The sequence below is a fragment of the Chiloscyllium plagiosum genome, unplaced genomic scaffold (assembly GCF_037043375.1).
Source record: "Chiloscyllium plagiosum isolate Xiang-an unplaced genomic scaffold, Cpla_swu_hap1 HiC_scaffold_26, whole genome shotgun sequence".
In the NCBI taxonomy this organism is placed as follows: domain Eukaryota; kingdom Metazoa; phylum Chordata; class Chondrichthyes; order Orectolobiformes; family Hemiscylliidae; genus Chiloscyllium; species Chiloscyllium plagiosum.
The window spans coordinates 57,844,833-57,867,695 of NW_028270164.1; the positions used below are offsets into that span (position 1 = coordinate 57,844,833).

A 22,863-nucleotide genomic window follows, 5' to 3' on the forward strand; every position below is an offset into this window, starting at 1 on the left:
TGCAGTTACAACATTTAAAAGACATTTGGACAGGTATATGAATAGGCAAGGTTTACAGGGCAATGGGCCAAACCCAGGCAAGTGGCTAGAGAAGAAATTGCGGAGCCCTGGCTGATATGTTTGCATCATGGTTAGCCACGGGTGAGGTCCTGGAAGACAGGAGGGTAGTGAATGTTGCGGCATTACATATGAAGGGCTGCAAAGAAATACCTGCGAAGTATAGACAAGTAAGCTTAACATTTGTGGTAGGTAAGTACCTTGAGAAGATGATGAGGAGTAAGATGTACATGCATTTGGAAAGACAGGGTTTGATTAGGAGTAGTCTGCATGGCTTTGTGTATGAGAGATCATGCCTTACACATTTGTTAGACTTCTTTGATGAGGTGACTAGGAAGGTTGATGAGGTCAGGGCGGGTAGACCTAGTCTATAAGGATCTCAGTAAGGCCTTTGATAAGGTTCCGCATGGTAGGCTGATCTGGAAGGTTAGATTGCATAGGATCTAGGAGGAACTGGCAAATTGGATACACAATTGGCTTGGTGGTAGAAAGCAGAGGGTAATAATGGAAGGTTGCTTGTCGGGCTGGAGGCCTGTGGCTAGTGGTGTACCTCTGGTTCGGTGCTGGGCCCATTGCTATTTGTTATCTATATCAGTGATTTGGACAAGAATGTTCAAGGCACGATTAGTAAGTTTGCAGATGACACTAAAATAGGCGGTATTGTGGACAGTGAGGAAGGTTCTCAGAATTTGCAGCACGACCTTGATCAGCTGAGAAATGGCAAATGAATTTTAATATAGATAAATGTGAGGTCTTGCATTTTGCAAAGTCAAATCAAGGAGATTTATGGTGAATGTAGGGCCTTAAGGAGTGTAGTGGAACAGAGACACCTTGGAGCTCAGGTGAACAGTTCTCAGAAAGTGGAGTCACAGGTAGACGGCAGTGAAGAAGGCTGTTGGCACACTGGCCTTCATCAGTCAGGGCATTGAGTATAGAGATTGGGAATTTTTGTTGCCGTTGTACAGGACGTTGGTGAGGCTGCACTTGGAGTAATGTGTTCAGTTTTGGTCATCTTGCTATAGGAAGGATGTTATTAAACTGGAAAGAGTGCAGAAGAAATTTACAAGGACATTGCGTGGACTCAAGAGTCTGAGTTATAGGGAGAGGTTGGACAAGCTAGGACATTTTTCTTGAGAGCTAGGAGACTGAGGGGGTCTTATAGAGGTGTATAAGATCATAAGAGGCATGGATAGGATGAATGCATTCAGTCTTTTTCTCAGGGTTGCAGAATCGAGGATTAGAAAGGGAATCAGTTTAAGGTTAGAAGGGTAAGAATAAAAGGGAATCTGAGAGGCAACATTATTACATGGAGTATGGTATGCATATGGGATGAGCTGTCAGTGGTAGTGGTTGTGGCATGTACATTAACAATATTTAAAAGATATTTGGACAAATACGAGGATAGGAAAGGTTTAGAAGGATACGAGCCAAGTACAGGGAAGTGGAGTTAGCATGGATTGACATTTTGGTCAGCCTGGACCAGCTTAGGCTGGAGGGTCTGTTTGACTCTTTGACTATGAAAGTTCCAGACCAGAAGTGTTTAGTTACAATGCTGAAGGAATTATTTAAAGTTGAGAAAGTCTTAAGCTCAGTTATTGACTGACCAAGGAAGAGGCAAGCAAACTCTCTGGGAATTGAAAGAAACAGATTAAACCTATAGATTTGATAGAAGAGAAAACTCATGATAGTTTTTGTGATAGATGGGTTGTATATTTGCCATATGTTTTCAAACCTTTCAAATTGTGTTATACATGAATAACCTGTTTTTTTCTTTTTTTTTAATCTGGTAAACTTTTATTTTTAAAACTAAATCTACACTGTGTTTGTGTTTCAGTGAAAGACAACTTTATCAAATAAAGAAAATCAAAATATAATCTATCAAGCCTGATGTTAAACTGGGATAGGATCATATATCTTGTCAGTTAACTAAAAAGTTGAAGAGTTGATGTAGGAGTGATACGTTACTCCTGTAAAGGATATTGCTAGGAAAAGAGTTGAATCTATTTTTTTAAGGTTTATGTTGTGATCTTTCTAAATTTTCATATGTGTATCTTTGATTATTTATTTTGTACAATGACTTGTGTTTTTTTTTAATCAAAGAACCTTTTGTGAGTTTCACGTTACAAATAAACATATGATCTGCCAAGTCAGGTTTCACTCTAAGATTTGACTTGTTCAGTATCACCACCATCTGCAATCATTACAACGTGAACACAAAGAAGTCAGCAATTCACAATGGGGCACAGCTGTCAGACAGGGGGCCAGAGGAGAGGGATGACAGGCAGGAAGGACATAGCGGTCTCACCCCAGTTTAGGATGTATGTTTGGATTGCTGAGGAAAGAGTTACCTTGAGATGACTGAGAATCATTGCTGCAAGAAAGTATAGTTCTCTAGGTAGGTTGTTACAGAGATTTGTGCTAAAGACCTCATAGTTCACAGCATTGCTCACTATGCCTGCCAGTAACTGTCAAATTCACTATGTTTTAAACTTATTCCCTTCTGGCACCTTCGAAGGATTGATTGCGGACCTTGGTGGAATCTCGTGAACTGCTGCACACTGCATCTTGATGATAGATGATGCCCTATTTGCCAGAACTGGCTTATATATTAAATTCTAGGTAGTTGCAGTTTCCCAGAGCAAAATACTGCAGTTTCTGGAAATCTAAAACAAACATAAAGAATGGTGGAGAAACTCAGCAGGTCTGACAGCGTCTATGGAGAAACAGAATTAACATTTTATGTCAGTCTGACTGATGGCCTGCTGTAGTAGTCATACCAGATTCGAAACATTAATCTGTTTTTCTGTCCATAGACGCTGCCACCACCTGCTGAATTTTTCCAGCATTCTTTTTGTTTGTTTCTCTCAGGAACAGAGTTGATTTTGACTTCACTACTGAATTATTCCATACTAGGTATCATTGATTCCTCTGATATAGCCATTAACACGCAGTGATCAGTTAATTCATCAACATTCAGAAAGTATTTCTACTCCCTAAGTGTTCAATTTGTCGGTGGCCATATCAAAAGCTTCCAACATGCACATGCTCGCTATTCTGGCAGATGCCATAACTACTACATCCTCTGATGCTCCAAGCAGCTGCTGTTTTTTGCTCCATTCCCCAAACTCCATGAATGAATCCTAGGAGCCAAGAGATATCCTTTGAAAAGATAGCTATTGACTCTTCTATGAGAGCTTGTGACAGAGGCACTGTAACTGAACCAGGCTGCTTGATAGGACAACTATTGAGTGATCCATCAGGCTTCTGAAGATGTTGTTTCACTGCCTGACTGGTTGGGCGGTGTCCTTTAAAACACAAATATCTGTGGTAGGGTCTGAATTATTATGTTGGTTTGCTGTGCACTCCATAAATGACCCTAATGTGTGGATCTTCAAGACAATGAGCCCTGGAAAGATACTTGGTCAGAGGAAGAGGAGGTGTAAGTTGTGGAAGAGGAAGCAGGTAAGGCCGAAGAGGAATATGCAGAACCACAGAGTGTCCTAGTTACACAGGGTGGCTGGGCTCAGTATCAGGCTTGAGGATCTTGTCAGAATGCTATCACAACAGGAATGATCTGATTCAGGCTTATTTTGAAATGTTCCAGGGTGAACGAAATGCTATGGAATTCACTCCTGTTGTCAGAGCTGACACTTCCATTGTATTACAGCCTGAAACATGTAAGCTCTTGCCGCTAATGAAGGATGTACATCATATTAAAGGTTTGCTTTTGTTTTTTGATGTCCCAGCATTATTAAAAGCAGGCTCACTCATCTGGCTTCATGTATCAGTGTTTGTGTGACGCTTATTAAGGAAAACCGTGCATGGCTACAGGTGGAAGACATTTAAATGCTTCACACTTGCTTTCAAACTGAGTTTACAAGGGATCTGCATATTCTGCCAGCATGTATGATTCCCAGCCTTGCTGCTGGGACCATTCAGTAAACTAACTCAGTTTGAAATATTAAATGTACACGACCATTTCAAGTAAAGGTACCTATTCGAAGACCTCCGAAAGTAGAATCATAGAACTTGGAAACAGACCCTTAGGTTCAATTCATGTGCACTGACCATACTTCCCAATCTGACCTAGTCCCATTTGCCATCATCTGGCCATAATCCTCTAAACCCCTCCTATTCATATACCCATCCAGATGCCTTTTAAATGTTGAAACTGTACACACCTCCACCACTTCCTCTGGCAGCTTGTTCCACACATGCACCACCCTCTGCATGAAGAAGTTACCCGTCAGGTCTTTTTTTAAACCTTTCCCCTCTCACCTTAAACATACCGTCTCGTCGTGGACTCCCCCACCCGAGGAAAAAGATCTTGGCTATTCATCCTATCTATGACCCTCATGACCTGTATAATCTACTAACATTTGATAATACTTTTTTGGTTTGGATGAATTCCAAATCTTTTTTTTTCTCACACCCAACACAACACCATATCTCACTTACAAATTTAAGCTTCTTGTGAACTGAACACAACCTCTGTTCAGGTAATCAGAGAAGTCGTGTGCTGATTAATATCTGTACACTGGAACTACAACTGCAGCTCTCCTTGACTGACATGCCACAATGATGGACTGTATGTCTCCCATCACAGCTGCAATCTACCTAACTAAGGTAACTAAAGTTAGCATGAATACAAGTCAAAACAGCACCACATAGGAACATCTCAGGTTCTTGCATGTATAGAATTTACCTCCGAACAGTAAGGGGTTGCTAAATTTTGAGTGTTGCAAGTAGCAGTTATTTAGAACTGACATTTGTGATCATGACGTTTTTACATGAAATTGGATACTCGTGGAAAGTACTGTAAATCCTACTTGAGCACTGCCTGGAGGTTTGCTGTAGAAACCTTAGCACCTGGCCTCAGCCATAACCCTTATTTGCTTTGAACTGCTGCAAAGGAAAAAGAAGGAGGAGGTATCATTTCTAATAAAACACTCTCAATCGAAATAACATGTAAGGCAAAGAAACTGTATGACACTTCTTCCTGAAATAAGGGTTACATTTATGAAAAAAACATCTCACTCCTGTGTTGAGAGTTAAATGATTCATCTGATCAGAGTCAGGTAGGCCTTTTCACAGTGGCACTAACATGGTGCTGCATTTATTTTCTTTACTACAGAGAAACCACCTTTATATAAAATGTAATTGAAACATTTTAAATTTTTCACAGTTCTCAGTGTTAAGCCTTAAGGAAATCTTTACAGTTTGAAATAACAGATCTTTGGTTCCGATTCATAATGTCATAGAGATGTACAGCACAGAAACAGACCCTTCAGACCAACTTGTCCAAGTCAACCAGATATCCTAAGTTAATCCAGTCCTATTTGCTAGCACCTGGCCCATATCCCTCAAAATCCTTCCTAGTCATTTACCCATCCAGATGCTTTTAAATGCTGTAATTATATTAGCCTCCACCACTTTGTCTGGCAACTCATTGCACACACACAACACCCTCTGTATGAAAAGAATTGCCCCTTTGGTCCTTTTTACATCTTCCCCCTCTCACTCTAAACCTATGCCCTCTAGTTTTGCACTCCCCAACCCCAGGGAAAATGACCTTGTTTATTTAGACTATCATGATTTTATAAACCTCTATAAGGTCACCCCTCAGTTTCTGAGGCTGCAGGGAAAATAACCCCAGACTATTCCGTGTCTCCCTATAGCTCAAACCCTCCAACCCTGGCAACATCCTTGTAAATCTTTTCTGAACCTTTTCAAGTTTTACAACGTCTTTTTTCAGTGATCTGAATTCAGAAAGTATCTGTCAAATTTACCAATGCTGCTAAATTGAGAGAGCACCAGAAACAAAGAATGCGGTTCAATAAAGGTTTTCAATTGTTTGTTTGGTAGATGATGGCAAACAAATATAACATAAATATAACATAGAGAAATAGGAACTGATATGTATGTGTTAATGTAATGAATAAAAATATGCATACAAAATAAATTTGAAAGCCTTGGGAATGTGAGTAAGCTAATGCAACATTGGGGAGATACACCAGAAGAAGCTTCAAAGTGTGCGATCAAGCCAGTATTACATTCTTTTTAGTTAATATACCAGGAAGAAAGAGAGCAAGAAAATAAGAATAGTTAGAGAAATACGTTAAATACCATTTTCTTAGTTCTACCTTTTATATGTTGCACATTAGTGATGGTAACAGAGACAATGTCTTGAGGAAACTGGCTAATGGTTCTTATGGAGAAGACTATTGCATTTTTCCCCAATTAGTTTTGAATTCAAAAGGTGGGAATCGCATGCAACAATAAAGCAAATTTCTTTCTGAATAATTTAGAAAAAGCTATTTCGTGGCTTTAAGAAAGTGCATAGCTAATCTGTCCTGTATCAGATTATAACAATCTCTTCATCTAGATTTTTTATTTTTGGCATGTAAGCAGGTATTTTCATCTGTCCCACTTGGGTTTAAAAACAAATTATTAATCAGGGGGGCATTGTGAATACTCTGATTCCCTATTGAACCTATGGCTAACTGTAAAGACTCTACGAACTGTCTTCTGAGCAGATTTTAATCAATCCACAGGAGATGCTAAAAGCTTGGCAGGAGTTGAACTTCTATTGTTTTGGAATCTTGAAAAATCAAGTGTTCATTATCTACTATTCTGCTAATTAATTTCATTGGTGTTATTTCTGTGTGTTAAGACAGTGAACCATCAATGTTAATCGGGGACATTGTTCACATGTACTAGCCTAATGCATGCTCCAACAAGAAATGCAGCATTGCCTGCCTGGAGGTTGAAGGTCAGAAATACATTAGTTGAAGGAAGTATTTTTGTGCATCTTGTAAAGAGCACGACTATAGAATTACTGGGAGGTAGTCTGAATGCTAATATCGACTGGTACCAATATCATAACATCTGTCTCGCCTTTTAAAAAGAATTGGGAATACCTCGGAGTTATTTCTAAATTATTACCTTTTCAAGTATCTGCTAATCAGAATAAAATATTGTTTCAAAGCTCTAGTGCAGCATAAGATTTATCAGTTTAGTCTGTCTCTTGAGTCTTTTTGTTCCTCTGAAGGTGCCGATTTTTATACAAGTACCTGATCTGTGACTGCTTCTGATGGATGCGGTGATGGTGAATGGTGTTGATAGTAATGGATGCTGTTTTCCACTGAGTAGCTGACATTGACTATGCAATTATCTTTATTCCTACGTGCTTTTATTTCCGTAGGCAAAAGCTGACTGATGATTACTGTAAGCAGTTTACTGGAATCTTTCAGCAGTGGGAGAAAGACATTCAGAAGGCCAAGGACCAAGAAGAGAAAATAGAAGTAAGTGTCTAAACATTATCTTGAATAATATTTTTTTATCTTCTGTTTAATCTACCAATCTGTGTATGAGCAAAATTTATTTCGGATGTTATGTAGGACTGAATGCAGCATGAGTTGCTAATAAACAAAAACAGAATTGGTAGTTCTGAAGAAGGGTCAATGTACTCAAAGCATGAACTTGATTTCTCTCCACAGATGCTACCAGACCTGCTGAGTTTCCAAGAAAAAGACTCTGCTGGAGTTTCCAGCAATTTCTATTTTTGTTCCTGATTTCCAGCATCCTCAGTTCTTTCGGTTTTTTGATGAGTCTCTCATGATTAGATAAGTGAACAAAACTCTGCATGATACTTTTTACAGTTTGAACTCCACTGTCTAACACAGTTGTTTCAAAGTTTGTTCATTCGCTGTCCTTCATATTAGTTTAAAATCGCACAACACCAGGTTATAGTCCAACAGGTTTAATTGGAAGCACACTAGCTTTCGGAGCGTCGCTCCTTCATCAGGTGATAGTGGAGGGCTCAATCCTAACACACAGAATTTATAGCAAAAATTTACAGTGTGATGTAACTGAAATTATACATTGAAAAATTGATTGTTAAGCCTTTCATCTGTTGGAATACCATGATAGTTTCACTTCTTTCATGTGTAAATCACAAAACCTTTTTTTAAGAAGTTGCATTCTCAGATTAGCTGTTAACAATGGTGATAGCTAGACAATTGTCATATTAGCACCGGGATAAGCTTAAATTGGCAGGGGAGGGGGCATAAGAACAGGAAGAGGCCATCACGCTTTTGCACCCTGTTTTGTCGTTAAATGAAATTGTGTTGTTCGGTAACCAAACTCTAGATTCTTCTTTATCTTATTCATTTAGTACTCTTGATTACCAAATATCTTGTCAATATCATTCTTAAAAATAAAAGTTAGGTTAGGTTCAATTGTCATTGTGGAATAAAGTTCCAAACTTATATCACCCTCTGAAGATTAAATTGATTTTTAGCTTCACTCCTAGTTCTAATTTGAACACAATGCTCCCAATCCTAGACTTTCCAACCAGAGTTAATAGTTTCTATTTTCCCTCATTTCATAAAGAATGATCCCTTATCCTTTAAATTCCAGACAACACCATTCTATTTTGCATAATCTTTCCAAGTAAATTAGTACTTGCAGTCCATATTTTGTTCTGGAAAATAAACAATACATTTGCTTCAAGGCTACTACAGCCTTCCGAAGGGACGCCACACAACAGACTTGTGAGAAAGTTGTAGTTCATGAAACAAAAGGGACAGCAGCAATGTGTTGCAAAGTTGGCTGGGTGATAGGAAATAGGGAGTTATGGTTTATGTTTTTTTTGGGGGGAGCTAAAGGAATGTTTATAGTAGAGTACTTCAGGGGTTAATTTTGGAATCCTTGCTCTTCCTTATATACATTAACGTCTAAATCTGGGTTGTAGGGGAGAATTTCAAAGTTTGCAAACAATACAAAACTTGGAAGCATGGTAAGATGTCAGAAGGACTTAGAAAAGTTGGTGGAATGGGTGGATAGATGGCATATGACGTTCAGTGCAAATAATTATGGGATGATGCATTTTGACAGAAAGAAAATGGACAGTCAATATAAGGTGTACAATTGTATAAGTGGTGCAGGAGCAGAGGGACCTGGCTGCATATGAGCACAGATCATTGAAGGTTGTGGGAGAGGTGAAGAGCAACTAATATACCATATAATATCCTGGGCTTTATTGGTAGCAGTATAGAATGCAAAAGCAAAGGGTTTTACATCGGACTTGTATAAAGTACTTGTTATGCCTCAGTCGAGTATTCTGTATGGTTCCAGGTACTCAAAATTCCCCATTTTACCTCTGTTTTAGAACCAGGTTGGCAGAAAGCATGGATGGGACTCGTTTCTGTACTTAATAAGAAATACTATTCATTGCAAATAACTCAATTCTAGTTACAGGTAAAGAATTATGAACTACTGCCCATACAACCCTAATAGTTAAAACTCTAAACCCTTTATAAAACTCTCCCAATACGAACAGATGGGCATAAAAAATCATTTGTGTTATGACTGAAGGGAAAACTGGGAAGGCAGTTCAGTGATCCCTGTTCACAGGGTTTGCAGGGGTGACTTTTTTGGCTTGCCAGGACTTGCTGTTCACCAGGTACTACAAAAAGCAACTGGTTCGCAACATTTAAGGTCTCTGACGTATTGTTTAAAAGCAACAGCTTGCAGCAACTGATGAAGGAAAATAAACTGGTTTTCTTCAGGCTTCAGATGTTTCTTACTGCAGAGACCAAGACAGCAGCTTCCGTTCCAGATTCCGAAGGCTTCTGATTATCTTGTTTACATTCCTAATCTGTTCAGTCACCTGGGAGCCAATCAGGCAGGCAGAAAGTCATTGTCACTGATAGCTAATCACAATCCCACAGACTGATGTCTACCTGTTGCCTGTTGAATCCCTTTTTGTACATTCTCCTTGTCTGCCACGAAATATCCCTCACTGTTTTGAACAAACAATAGTGTAAGCAGCACTTTCAATGGTGCTGGTAGTTTGTTTAGTGCAGCAATCTCTTCCACAATCATTGTTTTTTGAAACAGTCCTTTTCCCATTTCAGTTCATAATCAAAAATACAGAAAGATACAGTCTTTACAATGGCACTAAGTCAAGGTGCTTATTTAGAGAACTTGCAGACACTCATTCTGCCTTGTAACACATCTTCTCTGATTCCTGGACATCCATGTATGTAATAACTGTATGTATTCCCCTGTCAACTACTTGAGTCACCACTTCAAAAACATTTAGTCTGATATTTGAAGTATTATCTGCCCATTACAAATTCATGCTGTCTCACACTGATTAGCTGAGAATTTGCCATATTCTTAATTGTAGACTTTAGTGGTTTCCCAGCAACTGATTTTAAGATAACTGATCTGTAATTCCTCAGTTACCCTTTCTCACCTTTCTTAATTAGCAGTGATAAGTGTAATTTTCTGAACTGAAGATATGGTTATCAAATTGAGAGAAATTTAGAAGATTATAGTTAAGGTATCTGCAATGTTCTCATGTATTTACTTAACATCTAGTTCTGTAAATTTGTCACTATTACGTGTTACTATTGACTTTTTTCTTTTGATAAAGCTAATTTTGGTGGGTTCTAGATCAGTGGTGCTGGAAGAGCACAGCAATTCATTTTGGTGGGTGCCTATTCATACTTCAGTCTTAGTTTTCTTGGGATTTCTGGCATGTTCTCAGCTTTGTTTACTGCGCGTTCTGATGAAAGGTACGATCCAATATCTCCAGCATTTTCTTGTCTACCTTACAATACCAGCATCAGTTTTTAAGCAACCCACATTTCTCCAGATGACTCTACTTCCTCGTGTAATTGTAACTTGTGTTTTGAGTTGATTCTGATGTCCCTTGCAAGTTTATTTTTGTGGTGATTTTGGACTGTTTTCAGTCATCCTTTGTTGTTCCTGTTTTATCTTTTACATTTTTTACTCATTCATGGGATGGGAGTGTCACTGACCATTGTTTGTCCAGAGGGCAGTAAGAGTCAACCATATTGCTGCGGGTCAGGAGTCACATGTAGGCCAGACCAGATGAGGATGGCTGTTTCCTTCCCTAAAGGACATAACGAAACAGATGAATTTTTTTATGACAATCAGCAGAGGTTTCATGGTTGTTATCAATTCCAGATTTTTATTGATTTTAAATTCCACCAATTCGAACCTGGGTCCCGGAACATTATCTAGGTCTCTAGATTAATCGTCTAGTCATAATACCTGTAGACCATCGCCTCCTCCAGTTTGTTGTGATCTGTACTTTATTTGCATTTTTGTAAGAGCTTTATTCTAGTTTTAAGTTGGCTCTTGTTTTTAGCTATGTTTTTTGGCAAGGAGAGCTTTTTGGCCACATAGAGATGCAGTCTGGTTCTGTGGGCTGGGCTTTGTCAGACTGAAAATGGGAGGGGTTACAGGAGAGAAACCTGCAGGCCATGAAAAGGACATTCAGGATATGATGTTTGGGGGCATCCAGCAGGGTGGGAGTTTCGAGGAGAATGATTGCATGGAGTTTGAAAGCAAGGCACAGGGTGGTTGATTCGGCCACATTTAGAATACTGCGTACAGTTCTGGTCGCCACATTACCAAAACAATGTGGATTGTTTGGAAAGGGTACAGAGGAGGTTCACCAGGATGTTGCCTGGCATGGAGGACGCTAGCTACGAAGAGAGGTTGAGTAGATTAGGATTAATTTCATTAGAAAGATGGAGGTTGAGGAGGGAAACCTGATTGAGGTCTACAAAATCATGAGGAGTATAGACAGAGTGGATCGCAAGAAGCTTTTTTCCCCAAAGTTGGGGACTGAATTACTAGGGGTCACAAGTTCAAAGTGAGAGGGGAAAAGTTTAGGGGAGATAATGCTTGGAAAGTTCTTTACACAGAGGGTGGTGGGTGCCTGGAATGCGTTGCCAGTGGAGGTGGTAGAGGCGGGCATGATAGCATCATTTAAAATGTACCTAGACAGATACATGAATGGGCAGGGAGCAGAACGATACAGACCCTAAGAAAATAGGTGACAGGTCTAGATAGAGGATCTGGATCGGCACAGGCTTGGAAGGCCGAAGGGCCTGTTCCTGTGCTGTAATGTTCTCTGTTTTTTTGTTGAGTGTGGCATTTCGTGGCCACTCCCTTGCTTAAATCCAATCCCTCACAGATGAATACAAGTTGAGGGCTACTGACAACTCCCGCCCACACCTTCCCCCCAACTTTCCTTCTCCTTTCCCCACACCCCTTTTCTGTCCTGCTTCCTGACCCACCCCTCCCTCTCTCCCCCGTCTCTATCCTCTCCTCTTTTCCTCTATCTCCCCTCCTCCCTCCCACCCTTTCTCTCCTTCCCTGTCCCCCACCCTCTGCCTTCCCTGTCTTTGCTGTCCTTCTATATGCCGTACACTCCCCCTCCTCTCCGCCTCCCCCTTTCCTCTTCATCTCTGCCCTACCCTCTTTCCCCGTTCCCTCTCCCCCAGTATCTCCCATCCTTTCTCCCCCAACCCTCCATCTGCTCCACCTCCCCCCTTCCCTCCCTTCATACACCCCTTCATTCCCCTTCCTTTCCTGTCTCTCATCCCTCCTTGCCCTCTTCGCTCCCCTCCACCTCCCTGGTCTTCCCTCTATGCTCCCTCTCCCTTCCCCCCACCCCCACCCCTCTCTCTGCCCCAACATGAATCAGGGTGTGAGGATGCATGGATGACATCATTGGTTCTGCTCCCTTCTCATTCAGAATTGTAAACTTTTATCAATTTTGCATCCAATTTTCACCCAGCTCTCACCTTCACCTGGTCCATCGCTGACTCCTCCTTTCCCTTCTTGCCATCTCTGTTTCCATTTCTTGGGATTGGCTAGCCACCAATATCCCCTACAAACCCACCAATTCCGATAGTTACCTCTGCTTCCTGTAAGGACTTCATCCATTTCCCCAGCATCTTCGTCTCCATCTTACAACTACCTGCGATCTCCCTACATATTTGCTCCTCGATTTCCCATTGACTATTGGGGCGCCTGTGGTACACTCCCATCGAAGTGATCATCCCCCTTCTTATTTGTCAGTTCCACCCATACAACTTCATTGGACGATCCCTCAGGAATATCCTCTCTAAGTACAGCCATGTACCTGAGCCACGCCTCCTCCTCTCGTGTCTCCCCTTCATCCTTCCTATGGCATCTGCATCCCTGAACTGTGAGTTGCCAGTCTGTCCTTCCCTCAGCTATATTTCTGGATTAGCTAATTTATCCCATCCCCAAGTTCCCATCCATGCCCTGTGTTCATATGCTTTACCTGTCAGGCCTCTTGCATTGAAATGCAATTTCATTCATCAGTCTTCCCTTGGTCTCTGCCATGCTCCTGCCTGCCTTATGCTCTTGCTCCCTTTAACTTCTGTACCAGCATCAATCTTCTGTCTTGTCTCACTACTGTTTAGGGTCTGACCACTGTCAGACTAATTTAAAGACTCCTGAGTAGCTGTAGCAAATCTCCACTTCAGGACCTTGTTTCCCCTCCAGTTCACATCCAACCCATCCCTCATGTACAGGCCACATCTGTCCCAGAAGACATCCCAATGATCTAAAAATCTGAATCTCTGCTCCCTGCACCAGCTCCTCAGCCATGCATTCATCTGGCCTGTTCTCCTATTCATATTCTCATTAGCATGTCACCCTGGAAGTAATCCAAGATTACTACCCTGGAAGTCCTGTTTTTTTCTTAACTACTGCCTTTCACCCAATATTCACTCTGCATGCCCTCATCCCTTTTTCTCCCCATGCTGTTGGTACCAATATGTACAATGACCTCTGCTTACTCGTGCTCCCCTTTGAGAAATTACTGCAGCCACTCAGATGTTCTTGACCCTGGCATCAGGAGATAACATACCATTCTGGTATCTTACTCACAGCCACAGAAATGCCTATCTATGCTGCTGACTAGGATATGGACTTTGCCATATTCTGGTTCACAGCAGATCCTGTCATGGTACCAAAGACCGCTGCTACTATTTTCTTCTGAGAGACAATCTTCCCCAACAGTATCCAAAACTTGTTTGAGTGGGGGATAGCCATAGGACACTCCTGCACTACCTGCCTACCTGTCCTTGCGCTCACCCATCTCCCACATTGAACCTGCAGTGTGGCTATCTTGCTGAAACTATTACCTATCACACTCTGTACTTCTTGTGTGCTCCTCAATGCATTCAGTTGCTGCTCCAGTCGATCCGTGTAGTCTGAAGGGAGCCGCATCTGGACACATTTTCTGCAGACCTAGTCGTCAGGAACACTCAACTGCTCCTGACTGCCCACATCATACAGAAGACGAATACCACTTGACTGATTGCCATCTCTGCCCTCTTAACAACAAGCAGACATAGGTTAAAGAAAAGGTCTTTTCTTGCCCTTACCTTGTTGTGGATGGCGGGGAGCAGAAAGCTGAAACTTTATTGCTGGAACAGCACAGCAGGTCAGGCAGCATCCAGGGAACAGGAGATTCGACGTTTCGGGCACAGGCCCTTCTTCAGGAATGAGCAGAGAGTGTTCAGCAGGAGAAGATAAAAGGTAGGGAGGAGGGACTTGGAGGAGGGGCGTTGGAAATGTGATAGGTGGAAAGAGGTCAAGGTGAGGGTGATAGGTCGGAGTAGGATGGAGGCGGAGAGGTCAAGAAGAAGACTGCAGGTCAGGAAGGCGGTGCCGGGCTGGAGGGATCCGGCTGAGACAAGGTGGGGGGAGGGGGGATGAAGAAACTGGTGAAGTCCAAGTTCATCCCCTGCGGTTGGAGGGTTCCCAGTCGGAAGATAAGACGCTCCTCCTCCGACCGTCGGGTTGTTGTGGTTTGGCGGTGGATGAGTCCAATGACCTGCATATCCTCGGTGGAGTGGGAGGGGGAGTTGAAATGCTGTGCTACAGGTCTCTGGGCCACCCGGACGAACCAACCCAACCAACCTGTAGCACAGCATTTCAACTCCCCCTCCCACTCCACCAAGGATATGCAGGTCATTGGACTCATCCACCGCCAAACCACAACAACCCGACGGTCGGAGGAGGAGCGTCTTATCTTCCGACTGGGAACCCTCCAACCGCAGGGGATGAACTTGGACTTCACCAGTTTCTTCATCCCCCCTCCCCCCACCTTGTCTCAGCCGGATCCCTCCAGCCCGGCACTGCCTTCCTGACCTGCAGTCTTCTTCTTGACCTCTCCGCCTCCATCCTACTCCGACCTATCACCCTCACCTTGACCTCTTTCCACCTATCACATTTCCAACGCCCCTCCTCCAAGTCCCTCCTCCCTACCTTTTATCTTCTCCTGCTGAATACTCTCTGCTCATTCCTGAAGAAGGGCCTGTGCCCGAAACGTCGAATCTCCTGTTCCCTGGATGCTGCCTGACCTGCTGTGCTGTTCCAGCAATAAAGTTTCAACTTTGATCTCCAGCATTTGCAGACCTCACTTTCTCCTAGCAGAAAGCCCATTATTCACCTAGGCCTGCACCTTAGACATACCTATAGCCCTTTTGACTACAAGGCAGCCCCGCTCAAAAATGGCCAGAAAAAGAATACCTTTCTTCCCCGCTTGCCGCGTTTTCACTCTCTGCTGTTTGCACTCCATGCTGGGAACACTTTAGCCCTTGCTTTTACACCTTTAAGGCCAGTCCTGCTACAAGAACCTGCTTTAATCAGTTTAGTTAATTAGCTGCCCCTATGTGCTACAGCACTGGGAGATCTTGTAAATTTCCTTAGGCCTAAAATGTCTACCCTCACTTACCCTGCAAAGTGAGAATCCCTGATGTGCACACTGGTCCAGTCCAGGGTGCCTGTCCCTGCTCACAAAGTATCCTAGCAATTGAATTACCCTGAACAAATGCATTGAAGAGCAGAACCATATATAAAATAATCAGAGATGTGCCACGAGGGTATGGGGAGCCCGGTGTATGGGAATGGCCTTATGGGAGTGGTATTATTGCTGGACTGCCAATTCAGGGACACAGGTAATGTTCTGGGGACCCAAGTTTACATCTTGCCACAGCAGATAGTGGAATTTGAATTCAATGAATATCTGGACTTGAAGAGTCTAATGATGACCATGAATCCCTTGTTTATTGTCAGAAAAACCAATCTGGTTCACTAAAGTTCTTTAGGGAAGGAAACTTTCATTCTTACCTGGTCTGCTCTACATGTGAACCCACGGCAATGCAGTTGACTCTTAATTGCCCTCTGGGCAATTAGGGATGGGCAATAAATACTGCCTAGCCAGTATTTGGAGATGCCAGTGTTGGACTGGGATGTACAAAGTTAAAAAAATCACAACACCAGGTTCTAGTCCAACAGGTTTAATTGGAAGCACACTAGCTTTCGGAGCGACGCTCCTTCATCAGGTGATAGTGGAGGGCTTGATCGTAACACAGAATTTATAGCAAAAAATTACAGTGTGATGTAACTGAAATTGTACCTGAGCCCTCCACTATCACCTGATGAGGGAGCGTCACTCCGAAAGCTAGTGTGCTTCCATTTAAACCTGTTGGACTATAACCTGGTGTTGTGTGATTTTTAACTTTGCCTAGCCAGTGACACCCTCATCCTGTGAATGAATAAAGGAAAGTTATTTAGTTTTGTGCAAAACATTCTTCACCCAATCTACTTGATCAGAATCAAATAACTCTGATGACTGTGACTCTTTGAAGTTGTTCATCAAATGATCACAGTATGACAAAACTTAAAATGGTTGTAGGTTCATAAAGTGAAGTGATCTGAAATGCTTGTGTGGTAAGGTTTTATTTAAATTATAGTATTCACTGTGCAATGATATGGTGGAGCCATCGGTGATATTTTAGAGATGTTTCCTTATAAAGTCAATGATAGGGAAACTATTGGAGAAAATTCTCAAGAGGATGATTAAAATCTATTTCAGAAAGCATGGGTTAATTAGGGATAGTCAGCATGACTTTGTCAGAGAATTTTTCGAAAATTTGATCAAGTGTGTAGATGAGAGAGGTTCAGTTGATGTAGTTTATATGACAACGTACCACATGGGAGACTGATTGAGAAAGTTAAAGCAGATGGAATTGAGGGAAGTTTGGAGAGATGGATCAGAAATTGGCTTAGTGGTAATGGTAGAAGGCTATTCAAGTGACTGGAGACCAGTATACCACAAGCATCAGTACTGGGACCCTGATTGTTTGTTATATACATAAATGACATAGATGAAAATGTGAGAGCAATGTTTAGTGGGTTGCAGACGACACCAAGATTGGTAAGGTGTTTAATAGTGAAGAAGATGGTTGTAGGTTACAGGAAAATAGAAATGGGTTGGTCAGATGGGCAGAGCAGTGACAAATGGTATTTAACCCTGATAAGTGCGAGGTGATGCACTTTGGAAGAAGAAACAAGATGAGGGAGAATTTAATGAATAGCAGAACAATGGATACAGGAACAGAGGGGTCTTAGGGTAATTATTCACTGATCCCTGAAGTCCGCAGAGTATGAGAATAGGATAGTTAAGAAGGCATATGGGACACTTCATCAGTCATGGCATTGAGTATAAGAGCAAGGAGGTAATGTTGGAGTTATACAGAGTGTTGGTCAGGCCCCAGCTGGAGTACTAATGCAGTTCTGGTCACCTCACTATAGGAAGATGTAATAGCACTAGAGGGGAAACGGAGGAGGTTCACCAGGATGTGTTTAGGATGGAGCAATTGAGTTATAAGGAGAAAGTACATAGGCTTGGATTGTTTTCTTTCGAGCAGGAAGACTGAGGGGTAACATGATTGAGGTGTATAAGATTATTAGGGGTATGGACAGGGTGAGTAGAGTCATAGAGATATAAAGTCAAAGAGATGTAAAGCATGGAAACAGACACTTTGGTCCAACCTGTCCATGCCAACCAGTTTTCCTAAATAAATCTAGTCCCATTTGCCAGCATTTGGCCCATATCCCTCTAAACCCTTCCTGTTCATATACCCATCCACATACCTTTTAGATGTTGTAATTGTACCAGCCTCCACCACTTCCTCTGGCAGTTCATTCCATACACGCACCACCCTCTATATGAAAACGTTGCACCTTCGATCCCTTTTAAATCTTTCCTCTCTCAACTTTAACCTATGCTCTCTAGTCTTTGGATTCCCCACTCTGGAGAAGAGCCCTTATCTATTTACCCTATCCATGCCCCCCATGATTTTATAAACATCGAAGTTACCCATCAGAGAGCAACTGTTCCCCTTGGTTCAGGGGTCAATCACGAGAGGGCATGGTTTTAGGGTAACGGTAGGAGATTCAGAGGGAATTTGAGAAAAAGCTTCTTCACTCAGAGGGTGGTGGGAATCTGGAATGCACTGCCTGGGAAGATAGTGGAGGCCAGAAACCTTACAACCTTTAAAAGTTATTTGGATGAGCACTTGAAATACCATAACATATGACAATGAATAACAGCACTACATAGATATGTGGAATGAATGGAGCGTCTGCAGTGGGCTGGTGTTATAGAGATGTACAGCATGGAAATAGACCTTTTGGTCCAATCTGTCCATGCCGACCAGATATCCCAACCCAATCTAGTCCGACCCACCAGCACCTGACCCATATCCCTCCAAACCTTTCCTATTCATATACCCATCCAAATGCCTCTTAAATGTTGCAATTGTACCAGCCTCCACCACTTCCTCTGGCAGCTCATTCCATACACATACCACCCTCTGAGTGAAAAGGTTGCCCCTTAGGTCTCTTTTATATCTTTCGCCTTTCACCCTAAACCTATGCCCTACATTTCTGGACTCCCCGACCCCAGGGAAAATACCTTGTCTATTTATCCTATCCATGCCCCTCATAATTTTGTAAACCTCTATAAGGTCACCCCTCAGCCCCTGACGCTCCAAGGAAAACAGCCCCAGCCTGTTCAGCCTCTCTCTATAGTTCAAATCCTCCAACCCTGGTAACATCCATGTAAATCTTTTCTGAACCCTTTGAAGTTTCACAACATCTTTCCGATTGGAAGGAGACCAGAATTGCATGCAATATTCCAATATGGCCTAACCAATGTCCTGTACAGGCGCAACATGACCTCCCAACTCCTGTACTCAATACTCTGACCAAACGCCTTCTTCACTATCCTATTTACCTGTGACTCCACTTTCAAGGAGCTATGAATCTGCACTCCAAGGTCTCTTTGTTCAGCAACACTCCCTAGGACCTTACCATTAAGTGTATAAGTCCTGCTAAGAATTGCTTTCCCAAAATGCAGCACCTCTCATTTATCAGAATTAAAATCCATCTGCCACTTCTCAGCCCATTGGCCCATCTGGTCCAGATCCTGTTGTAATCTGAGGAAACCCTCTTCGCTGTCCACTACACCTCCAATTTTTGTGTCATCTGCAAACTTACTAACTGTACCGCTTATGCTCGCATCCAAATCATTTATGTAAATGACAAAAAGTAGAGGGCCCAGCACCGATCCTTGTGGCACTCTACTGGTCACAAGCCTCCAGTCTGAAAAACAACCCTCCACCACCACCCTCTGTCTTCTACCTTTGAGCCAGTTCTGTATCCAAATGGCAAGTTCTCCCCATATTCCATGAGATCTAACCTTGCTAATCAGTCTCCCATGGGGAATCTTGTCAAATGCCTTAGTAAGTCCGTACAGATCACATCGACCGCTCGGCCATCATCAATCCTCTTTGTTACTTCAAAAAAACTCAATCAATTGAGAGACATGATTTCCCACGCACAAAGCCATGTTGACTATCCCTAATCAGTCCTTGCCTTTCCAAATGCATCTACATCCTGTCTCTCAGGATTCCCTCCAACAACTTGCCCACCACCGAGGTCAGGCTCACTGGTCTATAGTTCCCTGGCTTGTCCTTACCACCGTTCTTAAACAGTGGCACCACGTTTGCCAACGTCCAGTCTTCCGGCACCTCACCTGTGACTATCAATGATGCAAATAACTCAGCAATCACTTCTCTAGCTTCCCACAGAGTTCTCAGGTACACCTGATTAGGTCCTGGGGATTTATCCACCTTTACCCGTTTCAAGACATCCAGCACTTCCTCCTCTGTAATCTGAAAATTTTGCAAGATATCACCATCTATTTCCCTACAGTCTATATCTTCCATATCCTTTTCCACAGTAAATACTGATGCAAAATACTCATTTAGTATCTCCCCCATTTTCTGCGGCTCCACACAAAGACTGCCTTGCTGATCTTTGAGGGGCCCTATTCTTTCCCTAGTTATCCTTTTGTCCTTAATGTATTTGTAAAAACCCTTTGGATTCTCCTTAATTCTATTTGCCAAAGCTATATCATCTCCCCTTTTTGCCCTCCTGATTTCCTTCTTAAGTATACTCCTATTTCCTTTATACTCTAAAGGATTCACTCGGTCTATCCTGTCTATACATTATATATGCCTCTTTCTTTTTCTTAACCAAACCCTCAATTTCATCCAGCATTCCCTATACCTACCAGCCTTTCTTTTCACCAGCATATACTTTCTCTGGACTCTTATTATCTCATTTTTGTAGGCTTCCCATTTTCTAGCTGTCCCTTTACCTGCGAACATCTGCCCCCAATCAGCTTTTGAAAGTTCTTGCCTAATACCGTCAAAATTGGCTTTTCTCCAATTTAGAACTTCAACTTTTAGATCTGGTCTATCCTTTTCCATCACTATTTTAAATCTAATAGAATTATGGTTGCTGGCCTCAAAGTGCTCCCCACTGACCTGCCCAGTCACCTGCCCTGCCTTATTTCCCAAGAGTAGATCAACTTCTCTAGTAGGTACATCCACATACTGAATCAGAAAACTGTCTTGTACACACTTAACAAATTCCTCTCCATATAAACCTTTAACACTATGGCAGTCCCAGTCTATGTTTGGAAAGTTAAAATCCCTGACCATAACCACCCTATTATTCTTACAGATAACTGAGATCTCCTTACAGGTTTGTTTCTCAATTTCCCTCTGACTATTAGGGGGTCTATAATACAATCCCAATAAGGTGATCATCTCTTTCTTATTTCTCAGTTCCACCCAAATAACTTCCCTGGATGCATTTTCAGGAATATCTTCCCTCTTGCCTCCCTTTCTATCCTTCCTGTAGCATTTGTATCCTGGAACATTAAGCTGCCAGTCCTGCCCATCCCTGAGCCATGTTTCTGTAATTGCTATGATATCCCAGTCCCATGTTGCTAACCATGTCCTGAGTTCATCTGCCTACCCTGTTAGGCCCCTTGCATTTTAAATAAATGCAGCTTAATTTATTAATCCTACCTTGTCCCTGTCTGCTCTGACTGTTTGACTAGTCTCTGTTCTCAACTGTACCAGTCTCAGATTGATCTCTTTCCTCACTATCTCCCTGGGTCTCACCCCCCCCTTACTAGTTTAATTCTCCTGAGCAGCTCTAGCAAATTTCCCTGCCCGTATATTAGTCCCCTTCCAATTTAGGTGCAATCTGTCCTTCTTGTATTGGTCACTTCTACCCCAAAAGAGATTCCAGTGATCAAAAAATGTGAATCATTCTCCCTTCAACAGCTCCTCAGCCATGCATTCATCTGCTCTATCCTCCTATTCCTGCCCTCACTAGCTCATAGCACTGGGAGTAATCCAGATATTACTACACTCGAGGACCTCCTTTTTAAATTTCTGCCTAACTCCCTGTAATCTCCCTTCAAAATCTCAACCTTTTCCCTTCCTATGTCGTTGGTTCCAATGTGGACTTCTGACAAACAATGTCCCAGAGCTCGGTACTCTATCACAAGGTGGTCTCAGAGGTAGGTGTAGCACTGAACGGAAGCTCAGAACATATTGCTTTGTAAGAGAGGGAAGAGGACCATTGAGAGGAGATAAAACTGAATAAAGGCCCGTTCCAATTGTTTCTTCTACAGAACCTTTTTCGGCAGCAACAGAAGCTTTTCCAGCAGATGAGAGTAGTCCAGGGACAAAGGCTGAAAAGTATTAAGCAGCTATATGAACAGTTTCTGAAGGTAAACGTTGAAAAATTGGGTGACTCGGAAATGTTTGCTGAAACATTGGGAATTATTTTGTATAATACCACATCAATGTTTATACTGTTACAACACGTGGTAAACCCCTTTGCTAATTTAAAACCCGACACACAGAGAAACTCACCTCACGCCGTAATCTGTTAAATTTCAAGAGGAAAAGAGCTATCCCAGATCTCACTATTAACGATTTTATTCTTTAAATCGGAAGAGATCATTAAAACAACTGTTTACAGCTCCTTTCTCTTAAACCTATCTTTTACCTCCCACTCTACAATACTGGTCCAATATTTCCCTCTTAAATTTATGGCAAATCAGTTTCTAAACCAGTTATCATCTTCAGATGTTGAACTTTCTCTGTAGATTTTTCTAGGTTGCTTCAGTATTCCTCTGCAGAAATTTATTTTGGACAGGTACCTTTCAGCAAGCTATTCTGCTGGCAGCCAGTTAGTACTTGCTTGGCTGCGCTTTGCTGTTCTCCTTCTAGCTATTCAAAATGTCCAGTTTTATATCCTAAAACATCAGATCATTTCATTGGTTTGATGTCATCAAAACACCAAATTCAATTGGATTTTGGTCTCTGGGGCATAATTTAAACTGATTGGCTGAATTTGAATTTAAATCTATTCTGTACTGACTGATGAATGATTATTCCACAGTTTATGCCATGTTATGGATGATGAAATTGTAAGTCCTTTCTTATTCCTCTCAGAATTTAGAGGAATTGGAGAAGAGTCACACAGAACAACAGTCGGCTGTACAGAGTGAACTTCGCAAGGAGATGGCCCTCTTTCAGAAAAGGATTTTAATGGATACTGTAAGTAATACTCTGACATTTTAAACAAGGTGATTGCATTCAGACCTTTACATTGTGCACTCTCTCCAGTCTCAATGTGAAAAACAGATGGTACAGGACAGAAGGAGACTCTTCAACTGCATACCCATTAGCAGCCCTATTTTTTCCCTGAAAGGCCGAC

General features: G+C 42.0%; 1 protein-coding gene across 2 annotated transcripts in view; it reads left to right on the top strand.

Annotated features, from left to right (window-relative positions):
- Positions 1 to 22,863, top strand: part of sycp3 (synaptonemal complex protein 3) — a 75,545-nt gene that overhangs the window by 34,250 nt on the left and 18,432 nt on the right. Inside the window, exons 4-6 of one of the 2 annotated variants that reach the window (XM_087973826.1) lie at positions 7,262 to 7,361; positions 21,770 to 21,868; positions 22,599 to 22,703. In XM_087973826.1, coding sequence (XP_087829952.1) covers positions 7,262 to 7,361; positions 21,770 to 21,868; positions 22,599 to 22,703 — 304 coding nt within the window. The remainder of the gene's footprint in view (positions 1 to 7,261; positions 7,362 to 21,769; positions 21,869 to 22,598; positions 22,704 to 22,863) is intronic. The other variant, XM_043716300.2, reaches the window with a different exon arrangement.